Source organism: Pempheris klunzingeri, chromosome 2 (assembly GCF_042242105.1).
Source record: "Pempheris klunzingeri isolate RE-2024b chromosome 2, fPemKlu1.hap1, whole genome shotgun sequence".
Taxonomy (NCBI): Eukaryota; Metazoa; Chordata; class Actinopteri; order Acropomatiformes; family Pempheridae; genus Pempheris; species Pempheris klunzingeri.
Window position 1 is genome coordinate 31228512 of NC_092013.1, and position 25471 is coordinate 31253982.

Consider the following 25471-nt stretch of genomic DNA (forward strand, 5'->3'; position numbering starts at 1 on the left):
ACCAAGAGGGCCATAGTGACACATAATTCAAGCACTGAACGTCTCCATTCTTCCCTCTGGCCAGCTAAGAGCAGAGCCATTGCCATCCCAGTGGACCTGGACAGTCAGGTGAACAACTTGTTTGTCAAGTCCAATAATGTTGTGCAGAAGAGCATCCTGAGCTGGAGATTATCTGCTAAGAACACTTCCAGACGAGACTCGGGCCTGGCCACGTCCAAAGACTACAGAAACATCATAGAGAGGCTACAGGTGGGGAACCACACACACTCTCCTTTCCTGCAGAATTCACTGGGATTCACTGAGGTCTCCTCTCTCTTCATGTAATAATTAAGCAGACAGTGTAACAGTGAGGAAGGCAGTTGGAGGGCAAAAACCAAAACGCAAACAAGTCATGACACTTGGGGCGCCTTCATAGCTGAATGCTTACAGCACATGTCGCGTGGTTGCAGCACTCACCGGCTCGATTCAAGCAGGCAGACTCGTCTTTGCCCCCTGTCTGTCCTCCATTTCCTGTCTGCCTCTTCACTGTGTCTGTCTGATACACAACCTTAGAAATAATAATCCACTGGTTGAAAAGCAGCTGTTAATTAAAATGTTCCTGGAGATGTACTTTTTCCTGTCCTTGTATCAGGCGGTCAGCTGTGTATGTGCATTAGTGACTTATCTGAGGGGAAAGTGGTACAGGACATGGATTTCTGTCAGGAGTGCTACGCTGATCATTAGAAAGGAGCTCCAATTGGAATAAATAAGGTGTAAGTACTTTAAACCAGCAGCTACTCAGCATGCACAGGCTCCTGCTGTTAGTTGAGTCAGTGCTGATGACACACATGACCAACAGTCTTCTGTTTCTACTAATACTGTCCCTTTAGAAGGAATACAATTATTTCTGTGTGTGGAATAATGCTCGTGCAGAGTCTGACATGAAGGTAGAGAAAATATCAAATCAAAGATGCTGTTTGAAACATTTTTGTGAACAATTCACTCAGAAAAACTCGAAGCCAACACAAAGCCACACTGAGCCCGTTTACATGACCATCAAAATCCAATAACTGGGAGTAATCAGATAATTGTAATAATTGGATCTGATGCGTTTACATGCACTTCAGAAATGCGATAATTGAAAAACCCTGGTTCACATGTTTCAGTCCATTTATCGGATTTCTTTCGGAGTACTACGTACGTAGTGACGTTCCGCTGACTGCTGTGAAAACCAGATATAACACCAGTATGTTTTCTACTGTCGCAAGGCCTTTTGTAGTCTTTGTTCAACTGATCGGCTCCACACTTTTCCTTGTGCAGACAGTTGATTGTTGGTTCTTGTAATTTTTAAGTCTTTTGATTTGTGGTCATATGGGTACCAGTTAGTACTGCTGAGGTTTCCGTACCATGGCAGAACACTCTGACTTTACATCTGCCTGTGATTTGTATCCATATGAAAACATGGTGTGTGTGAGAGCACCATGGGCCTATCAAGATGTCATTAATAGTTGGTCATATGCCAATAGTTACGTGGTTCTTTCGGATAATGTAAGCTTACAAAATACTGTAGAAGTGGCTCCTGGTCACGTCTCAGGAAAACCAAGTGTTTTCAGTCAAGAGCCTCGCTGTTCCACCCTGTTTTCTCCAGTGTGAAAAATCTCTGACCTGTTGGTCCACTTCAGCTCTCTTTACTCAGGAAACTGGTGTCAGATTAAACTGTTCACACTCCTGCTCTGAACAGGAGCGGTGTTTGGGGTCATTAACCAACCCTTTCCCAGATTGAGACGACCTGTCCATGTTCTGACCTGTGTTTAGAGGATATTTCTCAGAATGTGTGCACTGTATCTCATATGCTCTTTCACCTCCTTTTGTTCTGCGGCTCAGCAGACAGCCCACACAGTACTGCCATCTGCACCACACCAGCAGGCTGAGTGTGCATAGGGCTGGAAATGTCCCCCTCGGGCACTCTGGCATTCATTCATACAGCAGTCTGGCAGATGCACTATATGGACAACAGTATTCGGTCGTCTGCCTTTACACGCACGTGAACTTTAATGACATCCCATTCTTAATCTGTAGGGTTTAATGTGGAGTTGGCCCACCCTTTGCAGCTATAACAGCCTCAGCTCTTCTGGGAAGGCTTTCCACAAGGTTTAGGAGTGTGTTTATGGGAATCATTCTTCCAGAAGCACATTTGTGAGGTCAGGCACTGATGCTGGACGAGAAGGCCTGGCTCTCAGTCTCCGCTCTAATTCATCCCAAAGGTGTTCTATCGGGTTGAGGTCAGGACTCTATGCAGGCCAGTCAAGTTCCTCCACACCAAACTCGCTCATCCATGTCTTTATGGACCTTGCTTTGCGCACTGGTGCACAGTCATGTTGGAACAGGAAGGGGCCATCCCCAAACTGTTACCACAAAGTTGGGAGCATGAAAATGTCAAAAATCTCTTGGTATGCTGAAGCATCAACAGTCCCTTTCACTGGAACTAAGGGGCCAAGCCCAACCCCTGAAAAACAACCCACACCATAATCCCCCCTCCACCAAACTTTACACTTGGCACAATGCAGTCAGGCAAGTACCTTTTCTCCTGGCAACCGCCAAACCCAGACTCGTCCATCGGATTGCAGACAGAGAACATCTCCACTGCTCTAGAGTCCAGTGGCGGCTGCTTTACACCACTGCATCCGACGCTTTGCATTGCACTTGGTGATGTAAGGCTTGGATGCAGCTGCTCGGCCATGGAAACTCATTCCATGAAGCTCTCTACGCACTGTTCTTGAGCTAATCTGAAGGCCACATGAAGTTTGGAGGTCTGTAGCTATTGACTCTGCAGAAAGTTGGCAATTTCTGCGCACTGTGCGCCCCAGCATCGGCTGACCCCGCTCTGTGATTTTTTTACGTGGCCTTGACTCAAACACATATGGCAAGGGGTCTGATTGAAACACCTGAATTTGATAATTAACAGGTGTGGCCAAATACTTTTGTCCTTATAGTGTATTTAGAGACTTACAGCAGCTGGATCTCTGAGGTCAGATAACTGATGTGTGTACACAAGATATTTAGAGATATTCAGAGGCTGGAGTGTTGTAGGAGGAGAACAGTCTGGCTAAAGTAAATCTCTCAGTCATTCAATAAAGTCTCAGAAATGTTAGCTACTGTGAGTATCTACTACATTTAGAGTAGTACCTCGGTGACGTATGAACATACAGTGGGGCAAAAAAGTATTTAGTCAGCCACCAATTGTGCAAGTTCTCCCACTTAAAAAGATGAGAGAGGCCTGTAATTTTCATCATAGGTATACCTCAACTATGAGAGAGAAAATGAGAAAAAAAAATCCAGAAAATCACATTGTCTGATTTTTAAAGAATTTATTTGCAAATTATGGTGGAAAATAAGTATTTGGTCAATAACAAAAGTTCATCTCAATACTTTGTTATATACCCATTGTTGGCAATGACCGAGGTCAAACGTTTTCTGCAAGTCTTCACAAGGTTTTCACACACTGTTGCTGGTATTTTAGCCCATTCCTCCATGCAGATCTCCTCTAGAGCAGTGATGTTTTGGGGCTGTCACTGGGCAACATGGACTTTCAACTCCCTCCAAAGATTTTCTATGGGGTTGAGATCTCCTTGAGCCACTCCTTTGTTGCCCGGGCGGTGTGTTTGGGATCATTGTCATGCTGAAAGACCCAGCCACGTTTCATCTTCAATGCCCTTGCTGATGGAAGGAGGTTTTCACTCAAAATCTCACGATATATGGCCCCATTCATTCTTTCCTTTACACGGATCAGTCATCCTGGTCCCTTTACAGAAAAACAGCCCCAAAGCATGATGTTTCCACCCCCATGCTTCACAGTAGGTATGGTGTTCTTTGGATGCAACTCAGCATTCTTTCTCCTCCAAACACGACAAGTTGAGTTTTTACCAAAAAGTTCTATTTTGGTTTCATCTGACCATATGACATTCTCCCAATCCTCTTCTGGATCATCCAAATGCTCTCTAGCAAACTTCAGACGGGCCTGGACATGTACTGGCTTAAGCAGGGGGACACGTCTGGCACTGCAGGATTTGAGTCCCTGGCGGCGTAGTGTGTTACTGATGGTAGCCTTTGTTACTTTGGTCCCAGCTCTCTGCAGGTCATTCACTAGGTCCCCCCGTGTGGTTCTGGGACTTTTGCTCACCGTTCTTGTGATCATTTTGACCCCACGGGGTGAGATCTTGCGTGGAGCTCCAGATCGAGGGAGATTATCAGTGGTCTTGTATGTCTTCCATTTTCTAATAATTACTCCCACAGTTGATTTCTTCACACCAAGCTGCTTACCTATTGCAGATTCAGTCTTCCCAGCCTGGTGCAGGTCTACAATTTTGTTTCTGGTGTCCTTTGACAGCTCTTTGGTCTTGGCCATAGTGGAGTTTGGAGTGTGACTGTTTGAGGTTGTGGACAGGTGTCTTTTATACTGATAACGAGTTCAAACAGGTGCCATTAATACAGGTAACGAGTGGAGGACAGAGGAGCCTCTTAAAGAAGAAGTTACAGGTCTGTGAGAGCCAGAAATCTTGCTTGTTTGTAGGTGACCAAATACTTATTTTACCGAGGAATTTACCAATTAATTCATTAAAAATCCTACAATGTGATTTCCTGGATTCTTTCCCCCCATTCTGTCTCTCATAGTTGAAGTGTACCTATGATGAAAATTACAGGCCTCTCTCATCTTTTTAAGTGGGAGAACTTGCACAATTGGTGGCTGACTAAATACTTTTTTGCCCCACTGTATGTGATTGGACATGTCCTAAATGTTACAGCAGAAAAAAGGCATTTTTTTTGTCTTGATTCCTTAATAACTGATACAAGTGTTTCCCCTACTATTATATTAGGGGGGCGCTCCGCCTCCCCCAACGGCACCCCCAGCCCCCCCTTCATTTTATTTAATTTTATTTTCTTTATAGTGCCAGATCACAACAGAAGTCATTTAGGGTTACCTTTCCTATAGAACAGGCCTATACCTTGTTCTGTTATTAAACAAACTAAATAGCCTTATGTTATTTATCTTATTTACATGACGGCACGTCATTTCTGTCTGCACGGCTGAGTTCTGCACACACACACACACACAGGTGAGCACCCTCCCACCAGCGGGCAGAGATCGTGCATCGGAAAATATGTCGTGTCAACCACCTAAAAAGCAGACAAAAATATCTGCGTTTTTTAAACGCTCGCAGGCGGGTGAAGATGGCAACACTCGCTCTCCTGCGAGTAGCAGCCGGAGTAGCTCTCGTGCTCCAGGTCCAAGTACAGAAAATAGCCCAAGTGCTACCCCCCGCCCCCCCAAAGCTGTAAACCTAGGGGAAACACTGGATACTATTCATGTTTTAGTTATTATCCACTATATTTCTGATGTCATGAGAAGTTAACTTACATTTCAGATAAATCATCCACGACTTATTTGTGTGGCTTAGTTAGTCGTGTCAACATGAAGACGACATCCTCTGAACCTTTGTGGTAAAGTCACAGTCTGTGGTCAGTCTAAGCGCTGGTCGGATGTCTCTGTCCTCTGTAGGACATAGTGTCGGCACTGGAGGACCGTCTCAGGCCGCTGGTCCAGGCCGAGCTCTCTGTGCTGGTGGACGTCCTGCATCGTCCAGAGCTGCTCTTTCCTGAGAACACCGAAGCTCGCAAGAAATGTGAAAGTGGAGGATTCATATCAAAGTAAGTGTAGATGTCCACCACTGAGGTGTCTCTGTTAACGCAGGACATTTACACTTTGAATTCACTGGTTTATACACTGTGTGAATGAGCACCTTCAGATGTACAACGTCCTTTGTGTTGTTTCTCCTACTTTGTGGTCAGACAGACAGAGTGACAGAAAGAGGGAGAAATGCACAGAGGGGGAGAGAGACAGGAGAGAGAGATGCACAGAAGGGGAGAGAGACAGAGGGAGAGAGAGACGAATAGAGGGGGAGAGAGACAGAAGGAGAGAGAGACAAATAGAGGGGGAGAGAGAGACAGAAGGAGAGAGAGACAAATAGAGGGAGAGAGAGACAGAAGGAGAGAGAGACAAATAGAGGGGGAGAGAGAGACAGAAGGATAGAGAAGGACCGAGCGAGAAAGTGACAGAAGGAGTGACGGACAGAGGAAGAGAGAGGGAGATGCATACAGGGGGAGAGAGAGAGAGATAGAGAGAGAGACTGACAGAGGGGAGAGGGTGAGGCTGGTTACCCTTCACTGAGCAGGTTCTGTAGATCGTATGCTAACAGGTTAAATAGGATCATCTGTAGTTCTGTGGATAATCTGGCCCCCGGTGGAGTTCTGCTCTGCCAGTGTAAAGTGGGATGGGGCCGAGGTGGAAGCGTGAACTGAGACGCTGAACTGGGGCAGCCAGTGCCTAGATTGGTGTTGGGTTTGGTTTGTTCTGTTTAGCTTAGGGTTAGCCTTTTCAAACATTTTGTCATTTTGACACGGTTTTGATGCTGCTGTGCCTGAAATGAGCTCTGATTGGATTACAAAGAACTTGGTGGGAAACAGGGAGCCATTACTGTTGCAGGGATTGTCCTACTGTACCACCACTACCAGTACAACTACTAATGCTACTACTACTACTACTACTACCACTGCTGCACCACAGTGTGTGTGCTCAATGGATGCTGTCAGGCCTTCGTCCTCCATTTGTGTTGTTTTGGGCTATAAGAAGAAAAGTGGATGATGGGAATGTAATATGATGTGACTGTCACAGGAGTCGAGTTATGCCCCTGTGTTTCTCTGTTCTGTCCTGAGCAGACTGATCAAACACACCAAGCAGCTACTGGAGGAGAATGAGGAGCGGCTGTGCATCAAAGTGCTGCAGACACTGAGGGAAATGATGACTAAAGACCGGGGCTATGGGGAGAAGGTACGTACCCTCTGCTGTTCTGTTTCTCATCATCTCTTCTGCTGGAAGCTCAGCATTGACCCACACGTGAGATAAATAAAACTGACATCTCAGTGCCCCCGTCCCACAGCACCAGACTCATTGGGAGACCAGAAAACAGTGGTAAAGATGCTGAGCTCTGCTCTGTCACCTCAGACTGGAAACATCCAAACACATGTCATCAAGTCTGTTATTTGAACTGATTCCAGCCCAGACGCTTTCTGAATCCTCTTTGCCACGTCTAGTTGTATGTTTGGCACTCACTGGTACATATTGAATGAAAAATAAACTCCCCCATCGCTTTTTCCCCAAAGTAACACAGGAAATCCAAATGATTGAAGGAACAGATGGCAGCGTTATTAACACTATTAACAACATGCATGCTTTGACTCTGTCACTGGACGCCTCATGCGTTTATTGCCTTTTATTTATTTGATCTTCTTTTACTATTTATACTTAAATTGTTAGGCATTCATTGCAAACACATTGAATCTTGAATGGTTACCAATGACCTCTGCTTCACCTCGGGCAGCTTGTTTCAGCAGCAGCAGGACTTCACAGGCCACCCACAGCTGGACTTTAGACTCTGATACATTAACGTAGAGGCACTGTAGCCTTTAATGCAGAGACTGGCAGTGTGTTTTAAAAGTATTTGAGCAGCAGGGACACCATGGAGAATGCTTGCATGAGCAAGCCCCTCCTCTTTTTCTGTCATGCATGCCACAGACAAAGACACACAAACATTGAAACCAAAATCAGTGTTTTTAACCTCAATGGATGCACTAAAAATGGTAAATGGTCTGTATTTGTATAGCGCCTTTCTAGTCATTTCAACTACTCAAAGCGCTTTTACATCACATCCTCATTCACCCATTCACACATCATTCATTCAGGAGGGATCTAAGTTGGAGGAGACTATTCTTTCTTTCACACACGTTCACACACTGAAGCTGCTTCAGGAGCAAGTTGGGGTTCAGTGTCTTGCCCAAGGACACTTGGACATGTTGACCCATAGGAGCTGGGGATCGAACCCCCGACCTTCTGATTGAGGGACGACCCACTCTACCACTGAGCCACAGCTGCCCCGTAAATACATTTTTCTAATTAATCACAGAGCATATGTCAATGAACTAAGTGCTTTTCAATCAATATGAGAATAGACCAGCGGTCTCGTTACAATCTAACCCAGAATCTACAATAATCATCTTATCCATCACATGGTTCAGGCAGCCCCAAGGCTTTCTGGATCATTCTGTCTGTCTGTTATTATGGGGAGGGGGGGGACACCTCAAGGTGGGAAACACCTCAAGGTGGGAAACACTACAACCATTCATTTCAATCTTTTTCTATAAAGTCGGTGTCAAACAAGCTTGTTTGTGATTCTCACCACCCCATGGTCTATGATTCTACAATGATCCCTCACTGAATTCATGTAGCTTTAGCATGCTGTCCTCCACTGTTGCCACAAACGTGACATGCAGCGTGTTTGTTTGTTTGTGACGGAGCTTTAACTCACTATGACTCACTGCTAACTAACTCTGTGCCCCTGTACTTTCTCTCTTGCAGCTGATTGCCTTTGATGATGAAATGGATGTGGCTGAGGTTGATCATTTTACTTACTATTGCCATGTACATTTGGTTTGTGTCTCACTAACAACGTAGACATGCTTGTGCTGCAGGTAGACATCTTGTAGTGTCATCAGTGTCGGCTGTTGGCAGCTTAGTCCGTCCCTCCCTGTTTGTGACCCCCCCGTCTCCATGTGATCTGTAGCACTCTGCTAACATGTCCGGCTCACATTCAGCAACATGACTGTGTGTTGTGTCTGTGTGTGCTCATGTCCACACTTACTGTGCTGGAGAGCGCTCTTAAAGAAATACTAGTTAATTTTAACAGCTTCATCTCAAAGTCTGTCCTGGGACAGCAGCCAACACCGCTCTTCACAAACTGTGAGACCTTAAGGCCTCGAGTGTCTTTGGAGGGAAAGAGACAGATGTTGCTTTTCTTTTTTTTCATCCAACACTGTCACATATTTTGCATACCCACATGATGATGATGATGATGATGATGATGATGATGTTGTTAAATTATGTTATTATTTTTCAATTCAGTGAGCTGTAAAATTCTGAACACTGAATCTTTTTGTATTCTTTTCTGTTTGTTTTTTTTAGTAAAAGTTATCAGTTTTACCCACCATGTGCAAGTTTTACCTTGGATAGAGTTACGGTACTCGTTTGATTGCCTGAATGACTCCGTGTCCCTTATAAAATCAGCTCTCCCTCACATTAATCTGGAGTCTGTCTTACATTTGGTTCTGGTCACCTTGCCATTGCTTTGCTCCTTAAACCCTTTCTTTATTGTAAAGCACTCACCGCGTTACACCATCAATCCTACTTTATAGTCGGCTGAGTTCTTTTCTGCAGCTTTCAGATGATCATCAGCAGGTGGAGCTGACGTGTAGGCTCTATTTAGTTTGACAACACAGTCACAAGTCAAGGTCCGCTTACTAGCTTTTTTTCCCCCAACGGTGCAGGGGGTAACATCTCAGCAGCTACTGAGCTCATGTGTCAGGACATCATCTCCATGACAGCTGAGTAGACTCAGACTCTGTCCATTAACAGTATAAAGTGGTTGAAAGCTCTGGAGCTTTCAAAGCTAGTGAGTGGACCTTGTGTTAGGATAATTTTACGAGCTTCATTCCTTCATTGTTTGCAGCCTTCCTGGCAGTTTCTGTTGAAATGTGCTGAAACTATGAGTGAGAGACGAGTCACTAAATCAAGAGTGTGCCGAGTGCTGAGAAGTGAACAATGGAGAAATGGAGAAATTGTCCAAAAGGGTCTTTCCAGAATGGACAGGAAGCAGCGAGCTCAGTTTCTCTGTTGTGTCTCTGTGTTTTCCCTCCTTCCCTCCCTCCTTAGACACGCTGCTTGGTGCTGTAGCAGTGGAAATCCCCAGCTTCCACAAAAACAGCACTGTTCTCAGAGAGCAGCACTTTGTTCCTTCAGCTCCTCCCAAATGCATCTGAAGAATGTACACATACTCCCTCACCCCCGCAGCATGTGCTGCATGTCACTCATCCAGGCACACGCTCGTACCAGCAGCAGCATACATTCAGGTAGAAGACGTGCTGGTCGAAAGCCTCCTCAACAGCAGCAAAGATAAGCGGCCATGATAGGTGTTATGTAACCCAGAGTTTATCCTTAGACCCACAGTGACACCCAAACTCAGAGATCTGGTGGAATGAGAGCAGCTTTCAGCTCCACTGCTGGCAGACCGACCCCGTCACACTGCTACTTGGTGTGTGTGTGTGTGTCCTTATATTACAGACTTAATGGGGTCAGGGTTAGGTTAGTGTTTTTTAGTTACAGTATACATCGTGTCTATGGGAAGTCCCCACAAAGGTGTGTGTGTGTGTGTGTGTGTGTGTGTGTGTGTGTGTGTGTGTGTGTGTGTGGTGAGAGAGCAGGATGAAGTGGAGTGACAGATCACCCATTAGCAGAGGTTATCTCACTCTTCCAGAAATAGAAACATGATAAAATGTGAGCTGGGGGAAAACGGGACATGAGCAGGCCGCCCCCCTCTTTGTCAGGCCTGATCATATGGATTCCTGCAAGTGTTTGTTTCCTTCACACACACATGAACGTCTCTGTTTGTGACTTGGTGGGGGGTAAAAGGGCTCATTCTGGTAATACAGTTTGCTGAGGATGCTGCTGAGCTTGTAACTGCTGTAGTAACCGTTCTATAAGTTATATACTCATATGCGTGTGTGTGTGTTTCCTGAGTGATTTGTGTTTATTCCAGCCCTGATCGTATCCTCTTTATCAAGACCAATTCCTATTTGTTTAGTTGGAGAGTACTGTGTTATTGTTTCCTCTTTTGCCTTTGTATGTTCCTGACCTCAATGACACTTTCACAATTCTTATGGTTTTGGCCATTTCAGTTTCACTTTCCAGCCATGCTGTTTTTGTCTGCTCTTCTGCCGCTTTGCCAGTGTGTAACATATCCGGCTGCCACTCCCATCACTCCCTGTGCCAGAGCTCAGGAAGACTCTGCTTGTCCTGGTTTATCCTCCTGCCTGCTGCGGGGGTGAAGTCAGGAGACTTTGGGCCGTAGTTTAGTACTTGGTCAACAGGGGGGGCTGCAGACATTCCTCATCAGCACACATCACTGTCCCAGTTTCCTTAACTTAATGCTGCTGGGCTGTTGGGCTCCAGCCAGCTCCCAGGAAGCTGTTACATAAGAGCCAGCAAATTTTCTGTCTCTTTTTCTCCATTTTCCTGGAATTTTAAACTCTCCACTGATGTGCGACCTTCAGTGGTAATTGGTAATAAGGGTGCAGCAGGGATAATAGGGAGGCAGGAGACAGCAGCAGGGGAGACGGTGGGTGGGGGGGTGCATGGAAAAGCTGGGGATTTACTTTGGGAGCTGGGTGTGCATGTCCGCCAAAATAACACTTGTTAATTATGTGAGGTGTGCCACTGTTACAGGCCAGGTTTTTGTCAGCAGAGGGACAGAAACCGTTTCTGTCACTATGAACAGACGCTTGGCTTCATGCCGTGGGCAGGGAGCTGTGCTCTGCATTCAGGCCCTTAGTCATGTTGTTGTAGCAGCCCCCTTGAAAGGTGCAACAGCACTGGAGGGATATCTAGGGTATTTTCCTGGTCAGTGTGATCATGTGATCATCATATGGCCTTTATTGTCTCTGTGTTCGCCAGCGTCCAGAACCTCACTGTGGTGTTTGTCTGGCATCGCCTTCATGGAGATTTTATCACACGTTCTGGGACGCACAACCAGTGAAAGCAATGCAGACAGTTATGGGTCCAAGCTGTCCAGCTGATGCATCTTTTTCCACGCCAAAACTAAAGGCGAGCGCGTGACGCAGGTGGTACCAGAGCGGATGAGCTGAGATCGTTATCGTGTACCACGAGCCAGCACAGCAGTTATGTTTCAGACAGAATTAGAGGCCGTTAGTGATGGATGTTGAGTACAGCTTGATGTGTGATGCATCATCTTTTTTTTTCTGTGGAAATCCAAGTGTTGACGTAAAGGGGGCTTGTTGTTGGGAAATTCCTGCCCAGTTGCACTATTAATCAGCCTAAACCACAGTGACCGGGTTACAGAAGGAGCTGTATGCCCATGTTAGGTTACATGTTTGCTTTTCAGCTTCTCACATTCGCTGTGTGTGTGTGTGTGTGTGTGTGTGTGTGTGTGTGTGTGTGTGTGTGCACGTACATTTTTTTCCCCGTAAATGTTGTCAGTTAAATGAGTTGTTTACTTTTATTGAACAACTGGACTGTGAACGCCTCGCTGCTCTATAGGCTACTATCAAATTTGATTTTATTCTGTTCATTTTAAATTGTTGTCATGATTTGAGGGACTTAGTTATTGTGCCAAGAAACTGTTGAGTTCTTTTATTTATGCTTCAATATTTGGTTGTGAATTAAAATGTTCTAATATTATTTAATGTGGTTTATTTTACCCAGAAGACAAGAATCCACAAATATGAAATCAATATTAAATATTATTATTGGTAACTGTACTTATAATCAGAGTTTGGGGGGAAAGTGGCTTTTGGCTCGAAGGGAAAGATTTTTTTAAATGTGTACCACTGTTGAGTCACTGTTATGACAAACTTACCAGTGAAAATGTGTCGGTGGTTAAACTGAACTGTGTGGTGCCACCAGATCAAAAATCAGCTGGGTTACAAATAATTCTCTGACGGCCTTTATAGCGACCATTATGCACGTTCAGATGAACGTATGTGCTGCTACTCAGATGAGTGTGCAGGCTTTTGTTTTCATGTAGGGGAACAGCAGCAGCAGCAGCAGCAGCACTGTGCAGCAGGTGGTTAAAAGTGAACCACAGCACACTAAACACACCACAGTGCAGCAGCGTAGCCAGAGATCTCTGGAGTGGTGAACACACAGGTTAATGCTGCGTGTCATCCCCGTGTGCCAGCACACCAGCTCCATCATCAGCAGGTTCTCAGAGAGGAACTTGCGTCTTTGTCTGCTTCCTCCCTGCCCCCTGGCTCACACATTGTGATGTGCAGTGCATGTGACGAGTGATCGTAGTCAACGCTAGATGCTTGATAAGTAGCAGCCTTTACGGTTAGCTAGAGATTTTAGGGAAACAGAAGGAACATTAACTAATTCAACATCTTCAAACTTTGACTAACATCATCCTTTTATTTCCAATCAGCTGGCACCTCCACCCGAGCCTGAAGTCCCTGCCGAGGTGTGTTTAAGACCCACATGAGTGTGGGTGATATGGGTCACTGCTGTCATATTTCTTTACCAACTCAAACCCTGAACCCTTGTGTCCAGTCTTAAACATCTCTTCATCCAAGTGGATAAGAGTCACGACCCATCCCCATGTTCCAATTCATCTTCTGAGGCGGCCCCCAAACACCCCTCCCCCCGCCACCCCCCCTCGTAATTATGCTACATGTTGGTCCTTGTTTGTGCATGGCCTCCCACCGGTCCCCTCCCTCATGCTTTTCCTTCGTCTTTCCTTCCACCTCTAGGTTTCTGTGCAAAGTCCAACTTCCTGACCTGCTTTTAGTAGGGGGTGGGGGGTTAAGTCATGGGTGAGGTGTTTTTCCATGCCAGATTGGTGCTTACAGTGTGTGTCAGTAGCTCACGGCTACATTATGTAACCCAGACCAAGCTTTTTTTTTCTTTCCTCATGGCTAGTGTCTCCCACTCCGGCAGCCCTATCGTTCTCTTATATAAAACATTTGCCACTGACTGTAAAGTAATGATGGAGGCACTACATGCCAAAGACTACAGTGTTTGGAAATGTTTTAAGTTTCCCACACTGGACAGTCAAGAGTGAGTTTTTTTTAAGATGAAGAGATTGACAGTAAAGGTGAGATCATTGAAATAAGATTTAAACTTGAGATGTTTTCAGAATACTGAACTCTCTGCATCTTTTAGGATGAATATCAGTCCTTCCTTGCATGAAGCCTTGCATGACTTCACATCTCCCCTGACACAACCACTTCCCTCTTACTAATGATCTATTTTGCACCCAATTTGCTGCATGCTAGAAAAGTAACTAATTTGCACTGTATTAACACCATATTTTCTTTTCTGATTTCTTTTTCCAACCTTTTTGTTTCTTTATTTTTCCTATTTTATTGCATTCTGCTAACTCACGTCACCTTTAAGGAGCTTGATCCCAACCAGCCGCAGAAGCAACTGGAGGATCAGAGGAGGGTAGGTACTGACTTTGGTCTGGTCCAGGGTGCTGATCGCTGCCTCACTGTCACACTGCTGCGTCAGCATGGCACCCACGCACACCCATCACTTCTACCATGCGTGAACCGCATCAAACCGTGGACATTCTTCACTTTGGGTGTCCATCTCTTCTCTGATGGCTGGTGACATGTTTGGCCTAGAGCAACCATGTCGGTGATTTACATCAGACCAATAAGATGGGAGGTGGGAGAGGGCACAGTGTGAACATCAGTGACTGAGGTCGGAGGGCAAAGGCCAAATAAGATGCTGTGTGCTGTTTGATCTAAATTAGCGGGGAACCTAATCTTAACCCAAAGCCAGCCTTCAAGCCTATGGCACTTCAACCTTTTCTGTTTTCTGCTTAGTTCATTTTATTTTTATTTGTATGAAATTTCTATACAACTGCAGTCATTTTAAAACCTTTTACTGTGAGCAGGTTTTTCCAGAGAAGCTTCATTTTTTTTTTACATGTCCATGGAACCTGTCACAGCTTTATGTTGTGGGCTTCTTGATGTTGGACTGATAAGTGTTGGTGTGATTAGGTGTGTTCTGACATTAATGGTCTAACATCCATTTCCACTGATAGGGCGAAGCTCTGAGGCAGATCTTGGTCAATCGATATTATGGAAACGTCAAACCTGGCCAGAGGAGAGACAGCCTCACAACCTTCAGCAACGGTCCGCTCTCTCCTGGAGCACAGGGGAAAGTGCCTACAGGTGTGTGTAACAAGAAAAATGTGGTTACACTCTTAAAGATGAGGTCAGGTGATTTTGAAAAGATCTACTTTGGGAAACTGTGTCAGTGCTGCACCAAGCTCAAGAGAGCACAGCACTTTAAATCAAACAGTAAAATAGTTTGGTCTGCAGCTGCAGGATGGTCTGTTTAGTTATAAATAAAAAAGGCTGAAACCTGTCAGCCTTTCAAACTGTACAGGAAATAAAATAGGAGCTAGGCTAAACTAGCAGGAAACGATCTCCACAAAAGCTGTTTTCTAAAGCTTTCTGAATCACTAAAAGTCCTAGAAAACCTTTTGACCCTTGCTACTGTCAAGTCTGTGTAAAGGCACAAACATCTCAAGATAAATTCTTGAATGCTGATATTCACCATTGTCTTGTCAAATGGATTTAGACGTTGACGTGACAACATGCAGTGCACAAAATCTCACATACAAGCTATTCAACTTAACTTAAGAATTATCCAAAATAGAAGACAGAAGAATAGAGGAAGCTGCTCCTGGAGAGTTTCTTATTTAACGTTGTACTGGCTAAACATTTGGTCAAAATAATTTGAAATCAATGTGTGAACTTCACAGGGAAGTCATGTTGGCAGTGGTTGTTGATTATTTAGACTGATTAGTCATAGTGATAGATGTCACCGACAGTTTCCACTTGGTAGCAGTAAACACAGAATGACTTTGACATAAGTCGACTTCGCCCACCTGGACACCACCACGTTCATCTGCAGCCGCAGACGTTTCGTGCAGAGATGCACCAGGTTCACACGAACGCGTCCACCGAAGGCCGTACACATGTACAGGAAACGAGTATTACAGACTGAAGCGGTCTCTCCATCCATAGGTCTCTCTGTCATTCCTCAGTCAAGACTGACGTTCATTAATGTAATAGGTTGTTGGTATTTGACATTTATTCATGCCAGCCAGTCGTTCCGTGTCTCTCATCGCAGCTATGACTCATCGTTCAACTCTGATGCTTTAGAGCCGAGGAAAAAAAACGTATCTTATTCACAGCCATGGCCTTGTACTCCACTGAGCCCTTGGACCTCAGCGCTGCTACTGAGTGTACTGCGGGCCGTGCTGTTGCCAGGCGACCAGAGAGCCAAGCTCTGTCTAAAATGGGATGTGTTGTTGATTCAGTGGCTCGCCCAGCCAGAGACGGCTCTGATGGGTGCTGTTATCTCACCACTGCATCCCCGGCTGGCTGTGGTAGCAGCAGCAGCAGCAGGGGGACTTAAAGTACCTCCATGGATTAAAAGACTCATCTGATGTTATTTGTGCGCTATAGAAAAGACTCCTGTGGTTCTTACCATGTGTTTATAAACTGTTCAATCAATCAATCAATCTTTATTTTTCTCTTGTGCCAATTCATAACCGCATTTTTGTCAACTTCCATCCTAAGTAGGCATCCTCTGAACAGTCTGGAATTACATTTGTTCCTTGTATTTGTAGGCTAGAACAAAAACACTAACTTTATTTGTTACTTTTGTAGAAACCCAATTCAGGTGTGGTTGCAGTGGTTTTGAATAAAGGCATCCCTCAAACTGCAGAAAGCCTGAAGTCAGCTTTAAAGTGGTCAGACTGTATCAGACTCATGTTTAATACCCCTCCCCTCTAACCCGTAGTTGTCAGTTCGGGGGTCGGAGGTCGAGGGGAGCTGAGTTTGGCCGAGGTCCAGTGCCACTTGGACAAAGAAGGGGCTTCTGATCTGGTCATTGACCTCATCATGAACGCTACCAGTGACCGAATCTTCCAGGAGAGCATCCTGTTAGCCATCGCACTGCTTGAGGGTGGAAACACGGTCATCCAGGTGAGTGTGAGCTACTGGGTTCAAGAGGACACAGCACAAGCGATGCAGAGGAGGGTGGGTGTGAAGTGTTAATGAGGCCCAACACCTGCAATTAGATGGGACAACAGAGAGCAGTGCTGTGAGAGAGGCATGAGCAGAATGTCAACAAGGAGATGTTATCTCAGAGGTTCAAAGCTGTGGCATGAAGAATTTGAGTTATTTCCCTCCATTTTTCAATAGAAGTGACTGAGGGTGACTTCAAATGGGAAAACGAGAGGTAATCAGTTGCACATTTTAAAAGCTACAGTTAACAGTCAGCTGCATCCTGACACGTATGAACTCATTGGCATTTTGAGTTGTGAAAAAGGGAAAGTAAAGCGAGGAGAAAGGGAAGTTAGAAAGGAAGAGAAGCTGCTGACTGCTAAGAGAGGTCAAAGCTTTGCAGCTGAACATGTCATCTCCACAGCCAGCCAGAGGTTGTGTGTGTGTGTGTGTGTGTGTGTGTGTCATCTATCAGTGTATTCTGGTTTTGTGGTTTATTTGTTTGTGCTCTTGTGTGTTCTCTTGCATAAACAGGCCTGTTGCATAATAGGCTCCTATTAGCATAGTGTTGTTACGGGGGTTGGGAGTCTTTGGGAATCCTATGATGGATCTGATTCCGACATTGTTATCCACTGTGTTGTCAACGCCACGTCTCCATTGGTGAGTCGAGATCAGACTTTCCACAAAGTGTACACAAAGGCACTCGCGTGACTCCTGTTGCATAAGTTGCTACCTGCCTCTCTGCCAAGGTGAATGGCGCCCTGCACCTCCTTCTTTCCAAGCGGACATTTATCTGGGTCATGTTTTGCTGGTGGAAAGGGGGCAGTAAAAAGCACAACCCCCCCCCAGAGGTCTCAGCAGTAGGTCTCTGGCGGTACCTGAGGAAAAGCTCTTCCCTACAGGCTCACTTAAGATCTTAGCTGTCAATTCATGTGCTGATTGGCTTTTTTAAGGTCAGAAGAAGCTCCATGTCCTCTGATGCCTGGAAGTAGCCTGTGGCATGCATTTTGAACTGGGTGTGGAGCTTTCTGCACCTCAGGCCACCATTAGTGTTTGCAAAGTTCTTTGTCTTGTTTGAGTGTAAATGTTTTACACATTAGAATAGCTGAGAGGGTTTAGCATGTGAATTGGAGCCATTACTCATAGGTATTGTTATATCTAGTAAAGATTGAATCTATTCAAATAACTAAATAATTGTTTCAATCAATCTTTATGCATATAGCGCCAGTTTATAACAAATGTTATCTCAAGACGCTTTCCATAAAGAGCAGGTGTAGACTCTACAGTAATTGTCTGAATATTCACCTCTGACTTCTGCTGAAACAAGGCAGATTTCCTACACTTCACTTTTGCTTTTTGAAAAGAACCTCAAAAAGATATTTCTAAGCAGAGCGCTTTATTGGCTTGAACAAGGACGAGAGAAAATCATGAAGAAACTTCTTGTTTCAGGATTTAACTTGAGTGTTTTTCTCCTTTTTCGGCATGGCACAGGGACAACTGAGCTTTGTTGAAGGATCATGCATGGTCCAGAGTGAATTTACAACATATCAGCAGATGCACCACATTTCCCTGTCTTACATAATGATAGGTTGCCTGTCCCCTTTTCAGGACAGAAGGGTTCTTGTTGTCTAAATGAAAAGCAGGACAAAAACATGCCCACAGTTTTCCAAGCAGCCTGCTTGTTCTTGAGGTAATCCAGGGTCGTAGCCTAGCCAACAAAAGTTCTGTGAGAGACAGAGAGAGACAGAGAGAGAGAGAGACACACACAGAGACAGAGGGAGAGAGAGAGAGACACACAGAGACAGGGAGAGAAACAGAGACGGAGACAGAGAGAGAGACACAGAGACAGAGAGAGAGAGAGAGAAACAGAGAGACAGAGAGAGGTTAGGTGGCTTTAGAAATAATTCATCCAGGGCCCAGAGCTCTGTCCTAGCTGGACTTGATCTGGCAGTTACCCTGCGTGTTAGGGAACACAAATGAAATGGGTCCAGACACGCTCCTTCCAGTGTCTTTCCCAGCATGAAGTGTTAGAGTCACACACTGACCAGGCCACCACTGCTCCCCTCTCCATAGATGTTTATGTGCTGGACTTCAACATGACGCCACATAGTGTAACATAAAGGGAAGAATATTAAAGACCCCTGAAGTGAGTTTTAGGACTCATCCCTTTTTTTATTGATCCTGCTCATGAAATCCTAATAATTGCCTTGGTCAGTTTATCTGGTCACATGCCTTACAGCCAGAAACATGTTGTTCTCAGACTTTAGTGAGGCTGTGATAGCAAACTGCAGCTCATCTTTCACTCACACACATGCTTGTTACAGTCACAGTGACACCAGGAGTAAATGCAGTTAATGTGAGCACAGGCCAAAAACTGGAACGCTCCCCCAGTATGCAAATCATTGAGTCATGAGAGTCTGTCATACCCTGCAGATATTTGATAACTTTGTTCAGTAAGAATCACACTCTGATGGCGCACCTCATAAATACACAGTCACTAGTGGGCGAACAAGAAGTGTTGTCTGATGGAGTCTTAATACTACAACGCAGGTCTGTTTGTGGGTACGAGAGCTGCAGTGCAGTCACAGAGTAGCAACTATCGCTTAGGTAGTCCAAGAATTCTAACTTAATTTAAAAGACAAAGTAAAACTTGAACACTGTGTAAATGAAGATAACGCCCTGAAAGCTCTGGCTTTGAATAAATGACACAGTACATATGTCAAACATTAGTCACTGACCCACATAACCATAACCAGGTTGTTCAGTGATAAATGACAAACACAATGACACTTCTAGTGTAACTTCAGCAGACATGTAGCACACATACTCTATTATAGCATAAAACTACACTTCTATCCTCGTCTGTCCACCCCATTAGCACATGCACGCACACATGCACACACTCCTCAATACACTTGGAGGCTGGAAGTTCATTCCCAAAGCTGCCGCTGGAGAGAGTGTGTTTGTGTGTGTTATGTAAGAGAAGGAGTATAGAAGCTGAGCTCCTCCCAGCCCACCGTCCATGTACTCGACACTGTCCTCATGACCTCAGATCCTTAACTGTCACAGGAGCAAACAGGTGCCACAGCGCTCGCTCAGTAGGCTTGTTGTGGCACGCCGTGTCCCTCCCTCTGCCCCATCCACACATGATTTACTCCCCCCCACTCACTTTACAGCTGCCTCTTGGAAAGCTTTAAAAAGCTTCTGCAAAGTGAGTTTCCAGGCATCAGCGTCATCAACATACCAGCTCTGTTCTAACTACAGAGTGGGCAGGGGGTTCTCCACTTAAAAGCCAGTCAGACTGCCAGAGCAGTCTCATTGTTTGAGCCCGGCCCTGTACACCTTCCAAGCACATCAGTGCACTGATCATGATGCTGGTGAAGTCATCCCTGGATAAGTGTTAGAGTTGGCTTGGCTTGTTGCCTGTACAGAAGCACGTGCTTGTGTGTCTGTATTTTTCATTTCATCCTCCAACAAAGATCAGATCTCCATAGATACCAGGTGGGCGTGGCAGAGAACGCCACCTGAGCACCCCAATAAGCAAAGAGATGGCTGTGTCACTCACCGAGGTGTCAGGCTGGAAAGGCGGATAAAAAGGAAGCAAGCTGCTGGCGTAAACAGGCCTTATATAAGTGTCCAGTGTGGATGCCAAGCACCGGGGTGGAGAGAGGAGTAGAAGCAGAGAATAACCAGACAGGAGGCCCCACCGAGTTGAATGTGTAGAGCAGCAGACAGTGAGAGTAAGAGTGGAGCTGAAGCTGCTGTGCTGAACATCACTGACAGCGGCAGCATCAGCTCCCAGGGGGCCCCAGCATTTCTTTAAAGACTCAGTCGGTGGGTTAAATTTGACACATTGTTCAAAATGGTTGTTACCTTGTGGCCACCGTCCAAACACAGGCGGGTTAACTGATGGCTCTAAATTGCCTCGTAGGTGTGAGTGTGAGCGTGAGTGGTTATGCGTGTTGGCCCTGTGATTGACTGGCGACCAGTCCAGGGTGACCTCGCCTCTCGCCCAATGTCAGCTGGGATCGGCTCCAGCCTCCCCGTGACCAGGATAAGTGGTGTAGGTAATGGATGGCTATTTCTCTCTGTATGTAATCACTTGTCAGCTCTGCATATTTCAAACAAAAGTACAACATAGAAAATGTCAGTGTACCTGACTATTGACACGCATCTAGTGTCCAGTTCATCGATTCAGGTCTAAAATCAAAACATTTTGATGGAAATTAGAGAACTGACAGAGGAAATGACCTAAAAAGTCACATTTGCTGATTTGTGTAATTTTTATGTCAGCCATAGGGCTGGCTGTCATTGAAATAATAATTATCTACTGGTGCTGACACAACCTGTGCTTCAGCACAGTTGCTAACTTTTTTTCAGTACCCGACTTTGACAAATAAAACCATTGTTTTTCCTATCAAATATTTTCTAAACACAGGCAGCATTCAGTACCTGAAATTGTGAACTGAAATTGACCAAATCATCATTAACACCTGTGTGAAACTGATCAAAGTAAATGAGAGTACGTATCTGAGCAAGCATCTGATGTCAGCTTTTAGTGTTTGTAAAATGAGTCTGCAGCATCAAAAACTTTCAGAGTTTTGATACCCAGCCCTACTTTAACCGACTCTGCAAGCAAAGCAAACTGCAGCAGGTGTCACATGTTGCTACTTTATCCATCGGCATAAATGACAAGTGATGGCAAAATGATTCCCTTCACATCAGTGGAGTAGAGTTTTTATGGCCATAGTCATGAGGTCTGTTTGCTCTGATGTAGTAAAGCTGCTATCCTCGACCTGTCATCATCTGCGGACTCCTAATCAGATCATTATTTATGAATGACCCTATGATGTCAACAACAGGTCGAAAAACAAGCAAGAATGAACTGTTGCATGAAAGAGAGAAGGAAAACAAGTCAGATTTGCCTAATGAAGTGAAGTGTTCTGCATCCCAGAGGAGATTCGTCAGGTGACAATATGAAACTTACTTAGTGAGAATGTCTGCAAAGATTTTCCAAGCAGATAAAGTCACTTGTCAGTCACAGAAACTGAAGCAACATGTAGTTTCACTGTTTGCATGTCTTTCCCCTCTTTGAGAAATTGAAGCTGAGCTAAACCTGGAGGGAGTCTTATGTAACAGGCTTTCAGAACTGCCTCAGAAACTATGTATGTGATAACCCCCCCCCGGCATACGCTCAATTCGTGCCGTTCTGGCACTGAGAAGTAGGGCAGGGCTTTCCTCTGTCCCTCTCGCTGTCCGTCTCTGCATTGCTCGCCCTCTGTGGCTGATGTAACAGCGTTAGTGCTGAGGCACTGTGTGCCCTCACTGGAGCCACTCAGCTGATTACAGCTCTTATGTAAGGAGGGATTGTCGAGAGGAAAATGGGACAGAACATATGAGCCTGTTGCAGAAAAACAACCGCTCCATGCATTCAAGGCTTTCAGACAACACAGCCCTTTGTGCAGCTCAGCTATAGGCAGAACATTTTCTTCCTCACCGTGACTCCACAAACCTCCTACTCATGCTGGATCAAACTTTTACTGTTGTATAGTTGAAAAGCTCATAAAGCAGAAGTTTATGGTCTAGATCAATCACACAAATGTAGTTGCAGCGCAAGTGAGGGCAGTTGTTTGAACATGTTCCTACAGCTGTGTGTGTTTACCTGCACGTGTTGGCACGCCTGTGTCAGTGTGTATGCACGAGCATGTACAGTAGTGTGTCCTCAGCAGGGTGTGTAGCTGTGAAATTGTGCCTGCATGCTTCTTGACTGCATGTAAATCCCAAATCTTGTCTTTGTTTCTGCCTTTGCTTGCCTGTGTAACTGTTAACACCCAGCAGTCCTCAGAGCCATGATCTGCCCAGGGAGCAGAGCGCAGATGATGTAAAATCAGGTGAGCACAGCGAGGCCTGGCAGCATTTTGTCCTGGCACCGTGAGAGGAGGCTTATGTAACGGCTTCTAACAACACAACCATGAGTGAGACATAAGACAAGATTCTGATAACAAGTGGCACCAAGAGGGTACTAAATAAAATAAAAAAATGGCCTGTGACCTTTAGACATAAAGGAAGTCTTTGTAAAGAAACATCATTACCTGAAATCAGCAGCATAGCTTCACTTGACAAAACAAGAGCAGAACGTGGTGTGTCAAGCCTCCGTCTGGAGCAGCTGACCAGTAACCATTGTATAAAACACACAGGTGAATATAGCTAAGGTTAAAACCACTGTCCATACATTTTCCTCTTCTTTCTTCATTATCTCCAGCGCTCGTTCTACCATCGTTTAACGGGGGACAACAAGTCAGAAAAATTCTTTAAGGTGTTTTATGAGCGCATGAAGCTGGCTCAGCAGGAGATCAAGGCCACGGTGACGGTCAACACAAGTGACCTGGGCAGCAAGAAGAAGGACGAGGAGCCGCCAGACAAAGACACGCCGGCACGCAAGAAAGGTGAGGGCTCAGGAGGATAGAGCACCAGGTCCTGGTTGTCATGAGACCATCAAGCTGGTAAAATAAACCCCTGCTGTCCTCTGTGTACGTGGCGTTTAGTCCGTTTGAACAGCCTCTAAATGACTTGAACAGTCTCTAAATGTGTTCAAACAGAATCTGCCACTTGATTTGTTCAGTTTGTTTCTCCTTGTATCTTTTCTGCAGGCAACGCTTTAATGTCAATACTGTATGAAGTCATTAAGTCAGATTTTTTAAAGCTATTTTCAGATATTTTTAAATTAAAACAATAAGATGTGGTAATATTTCCCTGAAAAAAGATAAATGATGATACAAATCAGAACATGAACCGTTGACCTGTCAGTGTTTGTGATAACTCTGACTCGCTCTGCTCTACCTTGGCCAGTCAAAGACGTGCCGGTGGTGGCAGTAGTGACTGACGAGGTGAAGGAGCAGCTAGTGGAGGCCACCGCCGTCACCAAGAAGGCCTTCACGACCTACCGACGCGAGGTCGAAGCCGAAGAGCAGCAGGCGACTGCTGATGGCTCTCCCGTCCCAACCGCTGATAAGGGCCAGGAGGAAGGCGAGATGAGCGTCATCATCACCATCATGCAGCCCATCTTGCGTCTAATGCAGCTGCTCTGTGAGAACCACAACAGAGATCTGCAGGTCAGCCATCAACCCCCCACCCTTGCTGAAGTTTTACAGAAACGAAAGCATGTAGAGAAGAGGCACAGTTTGCAGAACTTCCTGATGCAGCGGGTTCCATATCTGGCGTGTCTTGGTCTGGTTTCACTATGAGGCATGTGTTGGTGTTTAGTAATGGCGAACCCAGACACAACACTTCCTTCTTGATCTGATTCTGTTTACAGCCCAAAGTGGGGAGGCCCTCATTAGACTGTAGCTGCCTCTCCTCCATCCTGACGCAGCCTGGGTGCAACATATTGATTTGCTGCTTGCCACAGATCAGTTCATTGAAATGATGACAATGTTGCTTTAAGTTCCCTGAGAAGAGGCTAAAATAGTGTTTGTGACACAGTCTCCTCAACTCCGCCACCATGACAAGTCAGCTTTATTTAACTGTGCTGGACATTTGCTCATTATCCAATCTGACAGTTGTGGTTTATTTGTAGCGACACTGTCTTGATGACAGATAAATCACACTGCCAGTGGAACAGCCTAAGTCCTAAGGAAGAAAGATTTGCTGAGTTGGTGTATATTTTATTATCTTCTTCTCCAGAACTTTCTGCGCAACCAGAATAACAAGAACAACTACAATCTGGTGTGTGAGACGCTTCAGTTCCTGGACTGTATCTGTGGCAGCACCACAGGGGGCCTGGGGCTGCTGGGACTCTACATCAATGAGAAGAACGTAGGACTCATCAACCAGACTGTGGAGAGCCTGACGGAGTACTGCCAAGGTCCCTGCCATGAGAACCAGGTGATACATGTGCATACAGGCCACGTGTGCACACTTCACATGTGCTTTCATCAGTGTGTTTTGTCAAAAGGGAAAAGGCGACTTTGACGTAAGCTAGGGAGAACTTTTGAGTGTCGTCTGTCTTCAGCAGTGTATCACCATCCTGCTTGGGGTTGTACACCTCTGTGTGTTCTGTGGTGTGATGAGCGTTTCTTGGTCATCTCACATGATGGGGTGCGGTCATAGGTCATTTAATGTTAAAGTGTGGAAGTGGCATGGCTAAACAAGCTCGTGGCTAAATGCAGTGGCTGTTTGAACTGTTTTCAGTTGCCTCCTAGCACTGTTGGAGGGAACTGAAAGCAGTTCAGACTGCCAGACTAAACAAGGCTCTTTGTTCACGTCTACTCAGAGGGAAAAGAGATAGACAAGTGCTGGAATTATTTTTGACGGTGTTTTGTTTGTGTGGTTTAAAGTGTCTTTGCTAAATGGTGTCAAGGGACTAGCTCAAAACATTTGGCCACCCAAAGACATTTTTAAGTTTTGGCGTGTTTGGCAAAATCAATAGTAATTTGTGCGCACAAAGCAAATACTGATCAAACATAGAAACCATAGTCTGTCACATGGTGATGAGGTTAGGGTCAGCAATTCTCAGGCCTTTCTAAGGCGGAGAAAGGCCTGTTTATGAAATCTTGAATTATCTGACAGATAGTATTGAAATCTGGAATGCTGTCGTGGACATAGGGCGCAAGTCAACTTGATCAAGGTTGCTGTGAAAGATCAAATTTCAGCAACCGAAAAACACAATGTGTTATATGCAAAACTCGACTTGTATATGGTTTTTTAGTGCTATCCAGAGGCCAGCTTGAGATTGATGACTGGCCATCAGAAGGCCTTTTTAAATCATTGTCCGTTTCCAGTCAAC

General features: G+C 45.2%; 1 protein-coding gene across 1 annotated transcript in view; it reads left to right on the forward strand.

Annotated features, from left to right (window-relative positions):
* itpr1b (inositol 1,4,5-trisphosphate receptor, type 1b) overlaps window positions 1-25471 on the forward strand; it is a 75573-nt gene that overhangs the window by 24099 nt on the left and 26003 nt on the right. The window contains exons 34-41 of the mRNA XM_070840588.1: window positions 65-249; window positions 5537-5685; window positions 6754-6865; window positions 14709-14778; window positions 16481-16665; window positions 22949-23119; window positions 23658-23798; window positions 24370-24570. Of these exons, the coding sequence (XP_070696689.1) occupies window positions 65-249; window positions 5537-5685; window positions 6754-6865; window positions 14709-14778; window positions 16481-16665; window positions 22949-23119; window positions 23658-23798; window positions 24370-24570 (1214 nt within the window). The remainder of the gene's footprint in view (window positions 1-64; window positions 250-5536; window positions 5686-6753; window positions 6866-14708; window positions 14779-16480; window positions 16666-22948; window positions 23120-23657; window positions 23799-24369; window positions 24571-25471) is intronic.